This window comes from Rhopalosiphum padi, chromosome 1 (genome assembly GCF_020882245.1).
Source record: "Rhopalosiphum padi isolate XX-2018 chromosome 1, ASM2088224v1, whole genome shotgun sequence".
NCBI classification, from domain to species: Eukaryota; Metazoa; Arthropoda; class Insecta; order Hemiptera; family Aphididae; genus Rhopalosiphum; species Rhopalosiphum padi.
The window spans coordinates 26,788,704-26,806,797 of NC_083597.1; the positions used below are offsets into that span (position 1 = coordinate 26,788,704).

General features: G+C 25.9%; 2 protein-coding genes across 2 annotated transcripts; both read left to right on the forward strand.

Moving 5' to 3' along the window:
- The first annotated feature begins 1,536 nt into the window (after positions 1-1,536).
- LOC132917237 (Fanconi anemia group D2 protein) lies at positions 1,537-9,473 on the forward strand. Its single transcript, XM_060977879.1, has 25 exons — positions 1,537-1,795; positions 1,903-2,290; positions 2,377-2,534; positions 2,595-2,728; positions 2,811-3,023; positions 3,089-3,281; positions 3,356-3,549; positions 3,665-3,818; positions 3,897-3,994; positions 4,077-4,245; positions 4,318-4,490; positions 4,563-4,708; positions 4,776-4,882; positions 5,471-5,544; positions 5,682-6,066; positions 6,139-6,281; positions 6,341-6,593; positions 7,019-7,264; positions 7,327-7,486; positions 7,908-8,123; positions 8,191-8,416; positions 8,475-8,664; positions 8,732-8,881; positions 8,951-9,118; positions 9,194-9,473. The coding sequence occupies exons 2-25, from the start codon at positions 1,942-1,944 to the stop codon at positions 9,347-9,349; spliced, it is 4,455 nt and encodes a 1,484-aa protein (XP_060833862.1). The 5' UTR covers positions 1,537-1,795; positions 1,903-1,941; the 3' UTR covers positions 9,350-9,473.
- A 2,370-nt stretch (positions 9,474-11,843) lies between these two features.
- Positions 11,844-17,046, forward strand: LOC132931990 (vesicle-fusing ATPase 1-like). The gene is made up of 12 exons (XM_060998146.1): positions 11,844-12,053; positions 12,141-12,229; positions 12,301-12,528; positions 12,602-12,753; positions 13,086-13,218; positions 13,289-13,431; positions 13,499-13,698; positions 13,756-13,980; positions 14,033-14,143; positions 14,231-14,710; positions 15,633-15,976; positions 16,076-17,046. Exons 1-12 carry the CDS (start codon positions 12,048-12,050, stop codon positions 16,209-16,211), a joined length of 2,247 nt encoding a protein of 748 aa, XP_060854129.1. The 5' UTR covers positions 11,844-12,047; the 3' UTR covers positions 16,212-17,046.
- The last annotated feature ends 1,048 nt before the right edge of the window (positions 17,047-18,094 follow it).

Genomic DNA, 18,094 nt, shown 5'->3' on the forward strand with positions numbered 1-18,094 from the left:
ATGTTTTCATTATAAATATGTCGTTATAACTTATAAGTAAATTATAGTTATTGTTTATGAATACAATAAAAAAAAAAAAACCATAAAAAATTGGCCTATCCGGGCCGAGCTTACTTAAAAAAATTACCATGCTGGGCCGGACTTACAAAAAATGGTTTCCGGGCTACATACAACAAATGGTTACCAGGCCGAGCCGAGCTTACTTAAAAAATGACCAGTCTGAAAATTATCAGCCCGTGCAGACCTCATATTGGTAGCTCAAAAAGATTCGAAATATTTTGAAAATTTGATCGTAAATAGAATATTATAATTGATAAAAACATTGAAAGTATCACCTATAGACGGTTACAGTTATTCGTTTTTGAGTGTGTATGTTTTGTACAATTATTAACTATTGTTTAATAATTTTTTTTTTTTTTTACGCGTATCGACCAAACGATACATTTTATATACTTATTTGAATTTTTCTACGATAGTAACTATTAAAGTAGGTAGGTATAAAGTAAACACTGTTTAAAGTACAACTTTTAAAAATGCCTCCTAATAGTCCTAATAATAAGTTAGGTACTACATAGATGTTTGCATTTGTAATTAAAAATTTACAATAATGCGCAAGTGTTTAAAACATTTATATTTAATAATTTAATATAGTTGAGTACTTGTGTGTAGGTACCTAATCCTAATGGCTAACTGGGAAGTGTAATATTGTCTACTGGGGATTTTTTTCCATTTTTTGTATTTTCCACTCAATAATTTCAGCTTATATTACGAAGCATATTTTATGATAAATTTATATTGCTAATATAGTAATTTATTTTACTATTGAAGTATAAATTAGCTTAAAATAATTCTAAATATGTTGAAAATAAGAAAATGTTAAGGTTTATTGGTTTGTATCTAGTTAAAAAAGATAAATATTACATTATTACCTATAATATAGGTAAACAGTACACGTAAAAGATCTAATTATCCGCTAGATAGTAATATTTTGAACGACAACAAAATAACTAAAATTGTTATTCTTTGTTTAAGTACCTATCCAATTTCGTAAAAATGTTAACTAACCTAACCTTGTGCTTAATATATAAAACAAAATCATACCTATATACCTAATGGGTACTTCTAAGCTCTAATATGTTTAATAGCTATAATAATAGGTATATAATTTTATAAGGAGCCTTGTATTTAATTTTTTTGCTTTTTGACCAACCAGTAATGTTTTTATCGACATTTATTGAAAAAAAAAACTATAAAATAAATAGATCGAAAATTTCAAATTTCTTTATATTATATACATGTCTCACAATAACTTTGAGCAAATAAAGATAATAATTTAATAATATAGATTTTATCCACAATTTAGAGAAAATTTTCTCTACATCAGTACATTTTATCTATTTTATCTAATAGTCTATAATTAGAATTTATCATTTTTTCCGATTACCAATATTATCACAGAACAATATTATACATGGCGATAACACAACAATAAAATCCCGCCATTTTAATGTTATCATTTCGAGTTATGATTTTTGAAGTTATCTAGTTGTTTCTTTAAATATTAATTTGTATTATTTCATGCACGACAAAATAAATCTATTTTGTTCTGATTGTAGTCTGTAGGTGACGAAAAACAGGATACAGTTTAGTTAATAGTCGATACTCAGAATAATGTTTGATCTCGATTTTTTACGCTATTATTCTATTACAAATAATTCTGTTCAACTATAAATTTTTTGTACATTCAATTATTGTTAATTCGACTCTTTGTTGCATCGATCTGTAATAAATCATTGTAAGTGTTTGATATTCATTTATGATTGTGGATTGCTTGTACTTTTATTTGTTTCTAATTAATTTTGTTTATTTGTATTTGTTTAATATCAATTTTTGTTATTTCAGTGATCCGAACCCTTGTTTTTTTACTAATTAAAAATAATTATGTATAAAAGAAAGTTTCCTAAAACTTCAGTCGAAAATGCTTCATCACAGTTGAACAAAAAGTCTACAAATTCTTCTTTGAACGGTAGTACACCAAGTATGTCTCTTACATGTACTAGCACTAGCACTAGTTTGAATGAAAACAAATCGCCAGAATCACCATCAATACTGGATAATTTTGATCATTTTCCTGTCGTAAATAATATAAATACTGTGGATGATATTGACGTGGATAATACGACAGATTGTTCAGAGCCTTTATTTAACGACGGCGATGATGTTTATTCTTATTTAAAACAAACACTCATGAGTTGTGGCTTACATTTAAAAATTGATCAAAATATATTGTGTAAGTCAATTATATGTGATATATATATTCATAAATATTGTTTTAATATTGAACACATTGTGTCATTGGTTTTAATTTATTTTCAGCTGTTAAAGAATACAAATTTTTGCAAAATATTAAATCCCAATTATCTAACGAGTCTGAAGAAATTGGTGAAATTGATATTATAAATAAATTTTTTAAAGAGTTTGAAGCATATCACAATGATAAAATAAATCTTAAAGTAGCTCTTTCACCATATAAAGTAAGCTTTGGAAAACTGTTTATATAGTAATTATTAATTTATAACATATTTTATATTTAGACTATTCCAGAAAATAAATTTCAACAACAAAGAGATAGTCTAGCTCGTCTTTTACTTCAAGTGCCTCAACTTCAATCAAATATGATTGATTTTTTGTTCGATAAAATGGCAGAAATAAATTTAGAAGATACAACGTAAATAACATTAGTTATTATACTAATGATTATTTAGTTAATTATCAATAACTAATAGTTTCATTTATATTTTAAATTTTAGTGATGATTCAGTTTTTCCAGTACAAAAATGGGTACGGCTATTGATTAGGCCATTTAAATATCTGTATACTGTCTTAGATTTGAGAAAAACTTGCAGTAAATTATTTGACAGTCTATATGTCATGTCTGATATTGACATAAAAAGGGAACTTATTTTATCAATTCCAGATATAGTACTTGATAGTGAGGATCATGACGCACTTGAAGAGCTATGGTAAAAATAATAAATTTAATGTATTCAAATTTCAAAGTCATATAATGTTTTATTATTTTTTTTAGTAAGCTTCTTAGAAATGACAAAGAATTAATGGCTACTATTTTGGAGACCATTAATCAATTAAACATCAGCAAAGATGAATTATCATTAATTCAAATAGATATGATACCTGTTATTCATCATACTCCACCAGATATACTCCCAGCATTAGTTAGATTTTTAATTAAAGTATATGATCGTGCTGTTACTGAAAGAGTAAGTATTTAATTTTTAAAGTGATATAAACTTTTAAATACAACTCAATTTAATTTTTATTGTCTAAATGGCAGATTGTGAATGGTTTAAGGTCAGAACTTCCATTTTCAACACAAGAAAGTAATTCACAGATTTCAACAACTGATAATTTATTAAGCATACAACTTATAATTTTCAATTGCATACATGATAAGTTTTTGTCATGCAAATTATTATTGGATGTTTGGATAAAGACAATAAGTCAAATACAATCCCATGCAGAACACATGTAAATTAATTAATTAATATAAATATCTATAGATTTAAGATATATTCAGTCTGAAATATTAGTTTTGAAATCAACATGATAGTCATTTAATATATTTATTTTTATTATATTTTAGACCATTAGATGTTGTTATCATGTTTTTGGCATATTCAGCATCTTTTAATGTTCATTCAATGAAAAATACTGTTTTGTCAATTTTTAAAGAACGCCTAAAGAATGGATTTATTCGCTCAGAAATTATTGTGAAGACTTTTCAAACATTTACTCCGGTTAGTTGTTTATGATATTATTATGATAGAATAATAAAGTAAGTTAATTTGAATTTAATTGTTTTATTATATTTGAAGGTATTCAAACAATATTTTGAAATGTTTATTGATTTATTTTCCAATCTTCTTAAAGCTACTGATCACGTTTCTATTGAAGTTGTATCTAGTATGATAGTGTAAGTAAATAGTGTTCTTGAAAAAACCAAATACATTAAAAGATTGGTTAATTTTTTATTAATTATGTATTTATATTTTCAGTAACTGTTTTGATAATATTGATCAATGTTGGTGTAAATGGATTGTGGATGAACTTCTTGTTTTATTAGGTACAGGTAATAAGTCGACTATTGAAAATGTATTAAATATACTAACTGAATTAACTGAAAAAAGGATTGATAAAGTTCAACCATTAGCTACTCGTTTAATGGTAATTATGATTTAATATTATAGTCATCAAAATAGTTAATTTATATGTTATTTGTTTATATTTTGTCTACAGTATGTTTTTATGAATAAAGTTCACGATTTTTCTACTAAAGACATAGCTCAAGTCTTAGATATGTTGTGTAAGATTGCCTATTCAGAAGGCCCTGATGGAATTAACAACTGTTCAGTATTTCAAGATGAGATAAATATATTTGTACAAAAAGAACTTTGTTCCCTTAACATTGTGTAAGTATATTTTTTTTCTTATTTTCTTTTTATATGTATTAAAATTATTTTCTTTTTAATATATTGTTTTAGATCTCAAAGGGTTGGAATCATAGGTGCAATTATGTTAATAAAACACATAGTTCTATTGTCTCCTGATGAAGAAAGTATCTCAATTGATAGGTCTAATGATGATATTTTACTTACTAAAAAAGCAAAAGATGCTTATTCCCTTATAGGTAATATATTAATATTATAGGTTTAAATTTAATTTTGAAATTTTAATACCATCATTTTTTGTTATAGAACTATTAGTAACAAGAACCCAATCAGATACAGATTCTCAAATTTTGTTTTTCGATCAATTTTCACTTATGCTATTTCATGGTCTTCCCTTTGATAAAACTTTCATGGTAATTTTATATTTTACTACAGCCATTGGTTTTTATATTAAAGTAGAAATTCAGTTAATCGTCAGTCAAGGGACCTTAATGGATAATCAAATATACAGTTAACAGACATTTTACATTAAACGTATATACAAGGTGTAACAAGACTATTTGACAAACTTCCATTACAAATGTTACTATATTTGTTAAATAGTCCTGTTACACCCTGTATATATGTATATATATTACAAGGTGTGTATTTTCATATAAATTTTTTTTTTTTATTTAAATTAATATCAAGAAGATTAAATAATAATAATAAAAATAATACAATACATACATATACTGGTTATTTGTCAGACACAAATTGAATTAAATTAAAAATGTATTAGTTTACATCCCGTTTATTACATTTATCAAATAATATGTTATATAATATATTCCAAACTATTTTTATACACTTGATTATCGCGATACCAATTAGCATTAGGCATCCTAAAGGGTTTTACTGCGATTGCCTTTTTTTATGATATAACAGAGTGACGGTTAATCGAGTTTCTACTGTTTTGCAGTGTATTATGGTTTATAATTAAATGTTGATTGGTTTTTTAGTATGCTGTATCTTCAGTTATGAAAAAAAATTTTCAATACAGTTTTTTGATTGCCGCTAATGATTTTAATAATGAGTAAGTATTAATTTTGGTTAAAATGTATTATATTATATATATTAAAGCTATTCAAGTTAATCTATATATAAATGGAAATATACAAATATGTATATTAAAATTATTGTATTTATCTAATATAACATTTAATTTTATAGAAACTGTTTGGTTGATTGTTCTTTAACATTTTGCCTTGATAAAGAACTTGATGAGATTATTGCTGTTAATTTATGTCCTAAAGTCATCGGTGAAATGAAAAAACTTGATAATGCAATAGTTATGGGTTTACAAAGCTGTCATTCAAATGCATTAACATCAATGTTTCGTTTAGTCAGAGGTTTGGAACGTGAAGATTTAACTGAAATTGATGCATTACTAGGATGTCCACTTGTAATGCCTACTAGTAAAACTATTGATGAATTTGAAATGTTATCTCCAGAACAACAAAGCGTTGTTATCCATACACTTTTTCATGCTGTCAATTGGTTTCATGAAGTTATTAATTGTTTTTCTTATTTGATTAAACACAAAAATGGAGACAAAGTAAATTAATTTTTAGTTTTGTTTTAAATATAAAATTTATTAATTACGGAGATTAATTATTTTTTTTTAAAGGTACTTATTAGATTAAGAACTATAATATATTTGATTAAAACAATAAAAAAATGTTTATCAGTAATGTATGAACCAGAATACATTCCACCATTTTGTTATTATGGATTAAATGTAGAAAAGCCAAACTTTAATAAGAATAAAAAGTATGTTAATAAAAGAAGAAGATAGAATTTTTTAATATTAACATAAATTGTTTGTTTAGAAAATCATTGAAATCTAAGAAGAAAAATACTAATGCAAAAGTAAAGAAAACAGTAAATGAAAAAAAAAATGTTTCTCTTGAATCAACCAATTCATCAAATTTTAATGTTACAAATTTAATAGAAGATGAAAATGACGATATTTTGGAAAATGAAGTGGATCTTAGTATTTATAATCATTATTTTCGTGAGCTTGATATTGATACTTGGCTTATACTGACACAAAAGTTTGTTGTCAATCCTGACCCTGAACAGGTATGTTAAAAGAAAAAAAAGAAAAACTAAAATATGGCTTATTATTATAAGAAAGTATCAAATTTAAGTATGTAAAATAATTAGGTTAACTATATTATATAATCACATATTAAGTTATATTATTATAGTTATTCAAAATAAGATTGGTACTCAGTGCCCAACTTGTGTATAAAACTAGAATCTTGGTTTTGTTTGGCCGAAAATTTTTGCTAAATATATGGTGATTCTTTTATCATTGAACACTCATTATTTTAAAGTGTTGACTTTTGTCAAAATTTTTAGTTTCATGCTTTTCTAAAACTATAACATTTTATTTTTTTTACCCTTATATATTTTATAAGTGAAACCACTCAACTTTTGATTTTCAAATGGCAACCTAACTTGTTATTTAAGGATTATAATTATTTTATTTTATTTATTTTTAGAATGAAGAGTTTACACCTGAATTAGGTCCTTCAGAATTACGTTATTTAATGGAAGATGTATTACAAAAATTGGAGCATGTTGTTTTTAAAAACAAAAAGATGAGTCCACTAGTTAAAATTAAACCCAAAGATATTATTGGATTTAGTAGTGTTTCTTTAGTACCTACTAAAACAATACTTAGAAATTTTATTAAGCTTCTTCCATACTTATTTACTGATTTAGAAATTCTTTCAGAATTTTTTAAGGTAACTTAGGTTAAATATAATATCTAAACAAATGGATGTAAAAATTCAATTTTTTTCTTCAGAATTTATTGATGTCAAATGACAATATACTAGATGCCCCTGGAATGTTTATGGCGGAGTCTTGTGACATGAAACATTGTGTTGGATTAATTCTGAAATCTTTAGTGGTATTATTCCAATGGAATGATTTTGAATCTTCAAACACAGATGATCTTTTTAAAAGTAAGATTTTACTTTAATATAATTAAAATTTTAGAAAATATTACATATCGCATGGTAATTTAAATTATGATTTATCTCTTACTAATATGCTGTATACTAAAATAACTTCTCATAATTAAATTCTTGTGCTATCGAAAATACTATAATTATAGATTTAACTTAAATTTATAGCAATCAAAACTTGGATCTTGATTGTGTATTGTGTATATTGTATATAGGTACTTTATATTTACAATTTACATAATATTCATGACTAAAAATAAATTGGATTTGGGCCTTATGGTTTACAACTAGCTAAGCATTTTTATTAATGATGTAATGTTGTATCATTTTAATCCTCAAGTCACTATTTTAAATTAAAAAAACAATTATTTTTTAGTTCTCTATTTGTGCATATAGCTATATTCCAAAATTATTTTAGATGCCTTGAAAAAAATAACAAACAGAACTGATTTGAGTAGCCAAAGTACTCAATTTAAACGTCCATTATGTAAAAAAGGATTGATCTCGGATAAAATAAAATATCTAAAAGAGTTTCAAGACATTGTACTACATTTAGATGCTGCTGTTAGTTTAGTCAACATTATACAAATTTTGAAAAATTTTACTGATGAGCCAGAAAATGATGTTATTTTAAGTAATTAATAATATTTTTTTTTAGACTATTTTTATTTTTACTTATTTGTATACTTATTTTTTTCCAGGAGATACTTGTTGGAATTTTTTAACTCGACAATGGTACTCAATGAACGGCTTAGAAGAAAATGGTCTAAAATACAATGATCAAATTAAATTTTTACTTGAGATCTATTTGCAATGTCATACTGATAAACTAAAAAAATTGGTAGAAATGGTTGATTGGTTAGAAGAAGAAGTTTTAGGTATGGAAACAAAGACTGATAAACTAAAAACCTTACCAACAATTAAAAAGTAAGTTAATTTAATTAAAAACCCATGTATTATCCTTAATTACCTTGTTTGTATTTAGAATAAATTTCAAGATTTTAATCAAAGTTATACTCAACACTTTGTTAGAATCTGTTAAAAAGGACTTGAAAGCTGCTGAAAGTGAATTGGACCGCCTCATTGTTTGGCAATCAGCAATTTATGTAATGGAAAAAATAGTACAAATAATAAAAAAACAAGATTCAAGAGATAACCTTCTAATATTTGTTAAAGTAATACAGTTAACGATTATTGTAATAATTTGTTTTTATGATAATTAATTAAAGTTTAAATTTACAGGGTTCTATATTATTGTTAAAGCTGTTCTTAGCCGAAGGAATGACTGTATGTCAGAATTTATTTAAAGTTCGTACTAAAGAGGTGTCAAAGGTTTTAAAAAACCTTCAAGTTATCACAAGATACATACAAAATATTTGCAATTACACAAAAGTTAGATTTTACATTGAGCGGAACATTAATTTATCGATATACATGTTATTATTATGTTATTAATTTCAGGTGGTTAAAGATAATGCATTGAGTAATTGTTTACCAAATATAAGAGGTATTTTAGAAGCTCTAATATTGAAAGTTAAAAATGTTATTGTCATGAATGGTTGTACTGATGCATTGTTTATGGGCACTATGAAAAACATGGACATTAAAGGAGATGAAATAATGTCACAGGTACATTTATTGTTAACTTTGTGTATAATTTATTAATAAGTAATATAATAATATATTTTTTTTGTATATTTTTAGAATGATAGTGATGATGATGATGATGATGATGATGATGATGATGAAGATGATGATGAAGACAAAACTGAAGCAAATGATTTAATTCGACTTCTGGGCAGCGATGATTCATCAAATGATGAAGATGGAGATTCTGATAATAATTCATCAATATTGTAATTTATTTATGAGTTTTGACATTATTTATATTTTCATATTTTAATTATGTTAAGATTTTTTTTATGTATGTATATTGTTGTAAAATTTAATTTTCTTAAAATAAAATAATTACTTAGTTTCTAAACCAATACATTTTTTCATTCTCCCTTCACTTCCAACTAAATGTTTGATCAATACTCAAGTAAAATAATTGTATTCTGAGTATTAGTATTTATTTTATAATGTCTTGTGAAAAATCTCAAAACACTTAGTAAGTAATTCAATTAATCATTAATATTTTAATTGGCTTTTTGTTAATTGTCTTTTTTTCATAATTTAGTGACATTATATGTAAAGAACGTTTAAAATTATCAAAACGTAAATATCTAGATCTAATTTTTAAAGAAATAAATGATTTGATTTTAAATCAAAATTCTGCCATTGAAGGAGTACGATTCCAAACGTTTTTTGAAGACCGATTTCCATATGAAGAATTTAAACTAAACTCATTGTCGGACAAACAACGTGTCAGGCTAAGAAACATGTTTGAAGACCGAAAACCTTTTGCATGACAAAACAATCAGATAGAATAATATATATTATTATGTTATATATATTTATATTATATTATATTTATTATAACTGTTCCAGGTAAAATTATATCTCATACATCTAATGACTACATTAATGAAAAAATGAAAAGCTACCTACTCGTAGATCGTAGTATACTAATATCTATCAGTGAGTGCAAATATAGAAATAATAACTGTATTTATATAAAACGTTTTAAATAATAGGTAAAACACTGGAAACATTTTGAGTGGGCAAATCGACATAAATAGAAAGACTAACAATTTTTAAATTTTACATGCTTATTATATACAAGGTGATTTTTTAAGCATGCTCACCCAATTTTTATGTTTAAATTATGCATATATTCAAATTCTGATTTTTGGAATTTTTGAATGTAATTAAAGACGATATTTTCGAGTACTTGAATTTTTCACAAAATTTAAGGAGTAGCCTGTGTGGATACCAACTTTGGTTTTTCAAATGAGAACATATATGTTTTAAAGCAAAATTTGAATTAGGTAATTTTTCTAAAAATCGTATTGTTAACAATATTTTAACGAAAACTTCTGGAGTTATTCTACTTTAAAGTCTAAGGGGCGTGGCCAGAATTTTTCTGGGGGGGGCTGCAGCCCCCACAGACACCTCTCTGGTTACGCCACTTCTAAGGAATAAGGATAATAGTCTATTATACTAAATAATTTGTAAATGTATATGAGCTCGATAATTATAATTCGGTATGCAGTATAAAATATTTGTTAATAATTACTACTCATTACTAAATGCTTATGGATTAATATTGCACCTGACGATTTTCAAAATAGACTGTTATCCTTATTCTTTCGTATTTAAAGTAGAATAACTCCAGAAGTTTTCGTTCAAATATTGTTAACAATACGATTTTTAGAAAAATTACCTAATTCAAATTTTGCTTTAAAACATATATGTTCTCATTTGAAAAACCAAAATTGGTATCCAAACAGGCTACTCCTTAAATGTTGTGAAAAATTCAAGTACTCGAAAATACCATCTTTAATTACATTCAAAAATTCCAAAAATTAGAATTTGAATATATACATAATTTAACCATAAAAATTGGGTGAGCACTCTTAAAATATCACCTTGTATAGCTCAAAAAGCCATAACATTTTAAAAACAATATCATGTAGGTATAGAAAATATTGACATAAACATTTTCAGAAATTGTCTTGTGACTACCTAGTTTTTACGGTTATTTGTATGAGTGGCAATAAAGAAAATCGATTACTGTATATGACTAACTGTGGTTTTGCACATTATTTTTTCTAATTATTAAAAAAAGTAGGTACTAAAAACCTACCAAAGTATCAACTAGATTCACTTTTCTACTAGAAAAGTTATTTCAGTTGAAAATGTAAGTATTTTTATTGCTTCGAGAAGTGATGACAGACAAAAAACCCACGTTGTAAAATCAATACATGTATTTGAGCTTGTGCCATGTGTAGTATGTATAATAAACTGAATTTTGTTCCTTGAGGGTGTTACATCCCGTTGAACTTTTTTTTGGGGGGATGACCCTGCGGTTACTTTATTTCCATAATAATATAATAAAATAGTCGTGTTACATGCGCGTGTGTGCTACACTTTACAGCAGTTCGTACTAAATGGTAAATACTGTATCGTGTGACTGTGTGGCAAACGACAGTTGTGACACCCAGGTATGGTACAACATAATATAAAATACTTTCCCCCTTGTCCCAGTGTCCTTAAAAGCTAAATAATAATAAACAGATATAGTATATATTCAGTAGTCAGTACCAACTCAGTACTCAACATTTATATATGAACACCATTACTAAATATTTAGCCATGTATGAACACTATGTATCCATAACTGTGTCACGAAGCATGCGCATCTCTCCTTCCATTATTGATTTTTAAACGTTCATTGATAACAACGTTGATACTTGATAGTTGATAGTGAAATAGTATTTAATATTTATGACAATTGACTACGCGGATTTTGCTAATTTCAGTATTCGCAATAATATTATACATTTAATATTCGTGTGTCATCAAAAGGAAATATTCATTCGAATCGTTCAGTAGTGGTATCCTACTGATGTAATTGTATTTTTTGAAAGTTCATTTACTCAGTCACCGCAAGAAAATGGTGGTAAGTCTCGGGTTCTGACTATTTTGAGTAACTATCATTTATTATATACAAATCAACTAAGTATTCATCCTTCTCCCTTTTTTTAAGGTTTACAAGGCAATAAAATGTATGGCAGATGATTGGGCCCTTACAAATTGTGCAGTGGTTAATGATGAAGATTTTCGAAGCGATACAAAGTATGTGAAAGTCAATCACATTAATATCATTTCTTAAACATACTAATATACTTTAATAAAAATAAATTTAGATACATAGAGGTCCAATCTCAAACCAAACCAGATCTTAAGTTTTGGTTCACAACGTTATTTGTGAAAAATCCTCCCCCGCGAGGATGCATAGCTTTTTCTGTAAATCAACGAGAATGGGCCCAACTATCTATCAATCAGCCAATCAGTATTACTTCTTATCCAGGCAATACAGTAATTGACTTTTTGTGTTCAGTTGAAGCTGAAATTGACTATTTTCAAAAGAATAAGTAAGCAAATTATTATGTATTTATAATAAACAAAAAAAAAAATTAGTGAATTATATGTATATTTTTTTTTTAGGTCAAAAAGTGCTAATGAACAATTTGATACTGACATGATGGCTAAAGAGTTTTTAGTAAACTTCACAAATCATGTTTTATCTGTCAGTCAGACATTATTATTTCAGTTACCAGATAAACCATTGATGACAATTAAGATCAAAAGCATTGAAGGTAAATGCTTGGTATTTATAATTTATGAAAATGAAGATTGATGTTGAACAATTTGTACAATTTAAATCATTCTATTAATACATGAGATTTTCTTATATAATCATGTTGAATATTAATTAACTTTTAAAATAATAGTACATACAAACCTTCATTTTATATTTATTACAAACTTCTAAGATTTAACAAAAAAAAAATAACCTAAAAATGTCTGTTTTATAGTTTTAACATAATATATTTACTTAAATTTATAATCAATTTTAATGTAATTCACATATTAAAATAATTGACAGATACAGAATAGTGTTATAAAAGCATGCAATGTACATTTTTAGGAGTAAATTCTCAAGAAATTAATTCTGGAGCAAAACCCCGGTCTATTCAATATGGGAAATGTTTGAGTAATACAGCTGTACGATTTGTAGTAGGTTCAAATACTGCATTAATGTTGGTAGGAAAGTCAAAATGGTAAATTTATTTTTCTTATTAATATTAAATTGTTCTATTTTTTGAATTTAATATTGCTTAATATTTATAGTCAACAAGCACGTGTATCAATTATAAATCCAGATTTTGACTTCAACAAAATGGGAATTGGTGGTTTGGATACAGAGTTCAATGCTATTTTTAGAAGAGCATTTGCATCTAGAGTATTTCCACAAGAGATTATTGAACAACTTGGTAAAATTAATTTAAATTGAAATAACCTTGTTTTTAAATAGGCTAAATATATTTTTTTTGAACTTAGGGTGCAAACACGTCAAAGGTATTTTGCTTTTTGGTCCACCTGGAACTGGTAAAACATTGATGGCTAGACAAATTGGACAAATGTTAAATGCACGTGAACCCAAAATTGTGAATGGCCCTCAAATTTTGGATAAATATGTTGGTGAATCTGAAGCAAATATACGAAGGTTATTCGCAGATGCTGAAGAAGAAGAAAAGAAAGTATGTTAGATTACTATTTAATTAAGATTAGTTATTATTTCTATATTTTTATTTTAGGCTGGTTCGGCTAGTGGCTTACATATAATCATCTTTGATGAAATTGATGCTATTTGTAAAGCAAGAGGTTCTGTTGGAGGGAATACTGGAGTACACGACACTGTGGTTAATCAGTTGTTAGCTAAAATTGATGGAGTTGAACAGTTAAATAACATCTTAGTTATAGGCATGACTAATAGAAGAGACATGATTGATGAAGCATTACTGAGACCTGGCCGACTTGAAGTAAGATATTTCATATGAATTTGTTTACAATGTCATAATTATTTGAATGTAGGTACAAATGGAAATAAGTTTACCTGATGAACACGGGCGTCATCAAATTTTGAATATCCACACAACACGTATGAAAGAATTCAAAAAAATTGCTGATGATGTAGATATGAAGGTAAATTATCTAAATAATATATACTATTATTATTTTCATTTTATGTCTATAAAATCTACATATATTTTATGTGTCTTAAATTTTTAGGAACTTTCTGTACGAACTAAAAACTTCAGTGGTGCCGAGTTGGAAGGTTTAGTTCGTGCTGCACAATCAACAGCCATGAATCGTTTGATAAAAGCCAACAATAAGGTAGAAGTTGATCCTGATGCATCTGAAAAACTTCAAGTGTGCAAGGATGACTTTTTACATGCATTGGAACATGATATAAAACCTGCATTTGGTGCTAGTGCTGAGGCTTTGGAACATTTCTTAGCTCGTGGTATTATAACTTGGGGTCCATCTGTCAGTGGAATTTTAGAAGATGGAACATTGCTTACACAGCAAGCTCGTGTAGCTGATACATTTGGCCTTGTCTCTGTACTCATTGAAGGACCGCCAAATTCAGGAAAAACTGCTCTAGCTGCAAAGTTGGCAAAAGATTCAGATTTCCCCTTTGTCAAAGTGTGTTCACCAGAAGACATGGTTGGATTCACTGAAACAGCCAAATGCTTACAAATCAGAAAAGTATATTGCCAAAAAATATATTAATATTAATTACCTAACAGAAAACACTCAAAATCACCTAAAAATTTAAAACCTATCTAAATTTGATCTGTAATTATCTTCAATCTACATTGTACTAAATAAATATTTTCAGTGGCGCCCAAGATATATTTTTCAGGTGTAGCAAGAAATAATTCTACCCACCCACCCACCACCTTATAAACTCAAAAGTCAAAATAATATTATTTTATACATTTTATCATATTATTTTAATTGATAATATTAGTAAATATTAAGGTACCAACCAATATAATCTGTGTTTTGTCAGAATAAGGTGTATTAATTTTTAAAGAGATATACCAATATACATAAATATACATTCATACCAATATGTAACAGGCATTATATTTTTTAAATTCATTAAAACCTTCAAAATAAAAATTTATTTTCGAGTATTATGTAAATAGTATACAGTATAGGTGGTTTACTGTTTATTTCAAACGGTTTACGAAATATAAAGCATGAACAAAATACAATAACATTATCATTATTTTATATAAATAATTAATAATGAACATATTTCAAGTTAATTATTTTATGTTATCATACCCATTACCTAGTACCCACCCTTCCCTTATTTTTAAGGTGTAGCGACCGCTACACCTAGTAATAGGGTTGGGCGCCACTGAATATTTTCATGAAAAATCTTAGTGTATTTTTACACATTTATGTGTAATTTAGGTTTCAAAAAGGAATTTTAAATTAATCCATAATTTAGTAAAATTAATAAACTACCTACATAAAAATGAACATTTTTACATTTCCTTCAATACTTATAAATTAAATTATTTCAAAACTTAAAGAGACATTGAGGGTTTATTGATAGTTGTGTAAACTAGTTTTAACTAACTAACTTTAAACAATTTTGTATTTTTTTTTCTAGATTTTTGATGATGCATACAGATCTCAACTTAGTTGTATTTTAGTTGATAATATTGAACGTTTATTAGACTATGGGTCAATTGGTCCAAGATATTCTAATCTAACACTACAAGCTTTATTGGTTCTGTTAAAAAAACAACCCCCTAAAGGTAAAAAACTTTTAGTGTTGTGTACTAGCAGTCGTAAACAAGTACTAGAAGAAATGGAAATGTTATCTGCATTTACTGCTGTACTTCATGTCCCTAACCTCAGTCAACCTGAAGAACTTATAACAGTTCTAGAACAATTTGACTTGTTTACAAAACAAGATATCCATAAGATATACAACCAAATATCTGGTCACAAGTGAGTTAATGAACTTTATACACGGTTTTTTAACTCTAAAAAATCATAATAAATATGTTAATTAATTGTTATACTAATGGTGATGTTATATGGTTTTAGTGTTTTTATCGGTATAAAAAAGCTATTGGCTTTGATTGATATGGCCCGTCAAACAGATCCAAAAGTACGAGTGATTAAATTCTTAACAAAAATGGAAGAAGAAGGTTGTCTAGATTTAGGCACTATGATACATTAGATATTATATATTTTATTGTTTTTATTTTAAAAATTAGTGAACTATTCAGTAAACCATTTTGAAAAAATAATTATGATAACATTCCGAAATTAGTTAAGATTTAACAGATAAGCTTTATTATTGTTTTAATTTAAAATCAAGTATTATTCCAATTTGATATTTTTCTTTGCTTTTGTTTTATTAAAATATTGTTCAATCTAACCTATATATTACAATGTTTTCAATTTTCGTCCATTTAATTGTTATATGTATAATAATATGTTAAATTATATCATTAATTTTTGTTTTAAAATGCATTGGCTGTATATTTTTTATTTTCCAAAATATGATGTTTGAACATTATTATTATTATTTAATATTTACGATTCCTATTTATATAATATATTTAATAGAAATGAAGTAGTTTGGTAATTGTTTAATAAGTAGACAATACTGAAACTAATACTTGTTGACAGTGAAATATTTTCACTTTATAAGTTATGATACTGAAACGCTAATTTATTTATCTTATTATAACCATTTATAATAAAATTTATAAAAAAAAAAATGTAATATTTGATAGTTATTTCAATAGTAATGTAAGTGTTTTATAACATAGATTAAACTTTGATTTTTGGAATATCATATACTCAACTATATGTCAAATTTTTTAAAACTTTTAAACTATTTTTAGTGACATTTTAATATCTTCACTTTAGGTATCTATTGACTATTATATAATAATTAGTGAAATATGTTTCAATTAATTTAGTTAAAATTGTATTGAAAATAATTTAATCAATTAAATGAATATAATAGAAACTATTTTTAACATTAATATATTTGTAGATTATGTTTGGATACTTGTTTTTATAGTGTATACTAGTCTATTCACATCTGAATTGATCTATAATAAAATAAATGCTTTTAACATAAATATTTTATTCAATATTGCCAAACTTTTTTTTTTTTTAATTTGTGTACCAAATAATTTTGGTGAATTTTGATATTAATAAATATCATTTATCGTTAATCATTTAAATATATTAAAATGTGGTGAATTGGTAGTTGAGTATTTTTATCTTAGCAAAACAGTCCAGATTAGGATTAACAATAACAGTTGATACTTGTAGATCTTTAATTTTCTCAAATTCTTCAATTAATATGTATTTGAATATATTGTTCTGTTAATATATTTAAATTAAAATATAAATATATTTTGTGCAATTTATAGGTATTTTAAATATATGTATGGAAAAAATTTTGTTTTTGGTATAAAAGTTTTAAAATTTAATACAATGTTCCTCATCATTCATAAGTAATTCATATACATATCAATTAATAATTGAAAATACATAGTCACATTTTTTATAGTTAAGTAAAAATTTTAATGAAATCCGTCAAAAACTTAATTAAAAATTCATAAAATGTTTGATATACTAATACCTACTAGGTACTTATAACTTGAAAATTTTATACATTTTATCTAAATCTAACTTTTTATACTATAAAAGAATCTGTCTAGTAAGAATTTAAAAGTATAATTGAGCGCAATTTAATAAAACAATGTATGAATGTCTGAAGTTTTAATTTAAAGTCTAAAATCTGCTATAGTGTCACGACACTGCAACACTGGGATTGCTGTACACCCAGATAGTGTTTTGGGACGGTCAATTGACCCGAAATAAAACGGTTTAGTGATGACAATAAATTGTTGATGAATATGTTCGTCGTTCACTGTTTTCCCATTCTCTCACGATAGTTATTTTTTGTCATCACTAATTTATAATTTTGTCAATTAGGAGTTTAGAACTTTTAAGAGCATATAGACAATAATATACGTATTATCTGTGGTTAGGAAGTACTCGTTCAAATCATTGAGTTAGTTTTTACCTAATAACTAT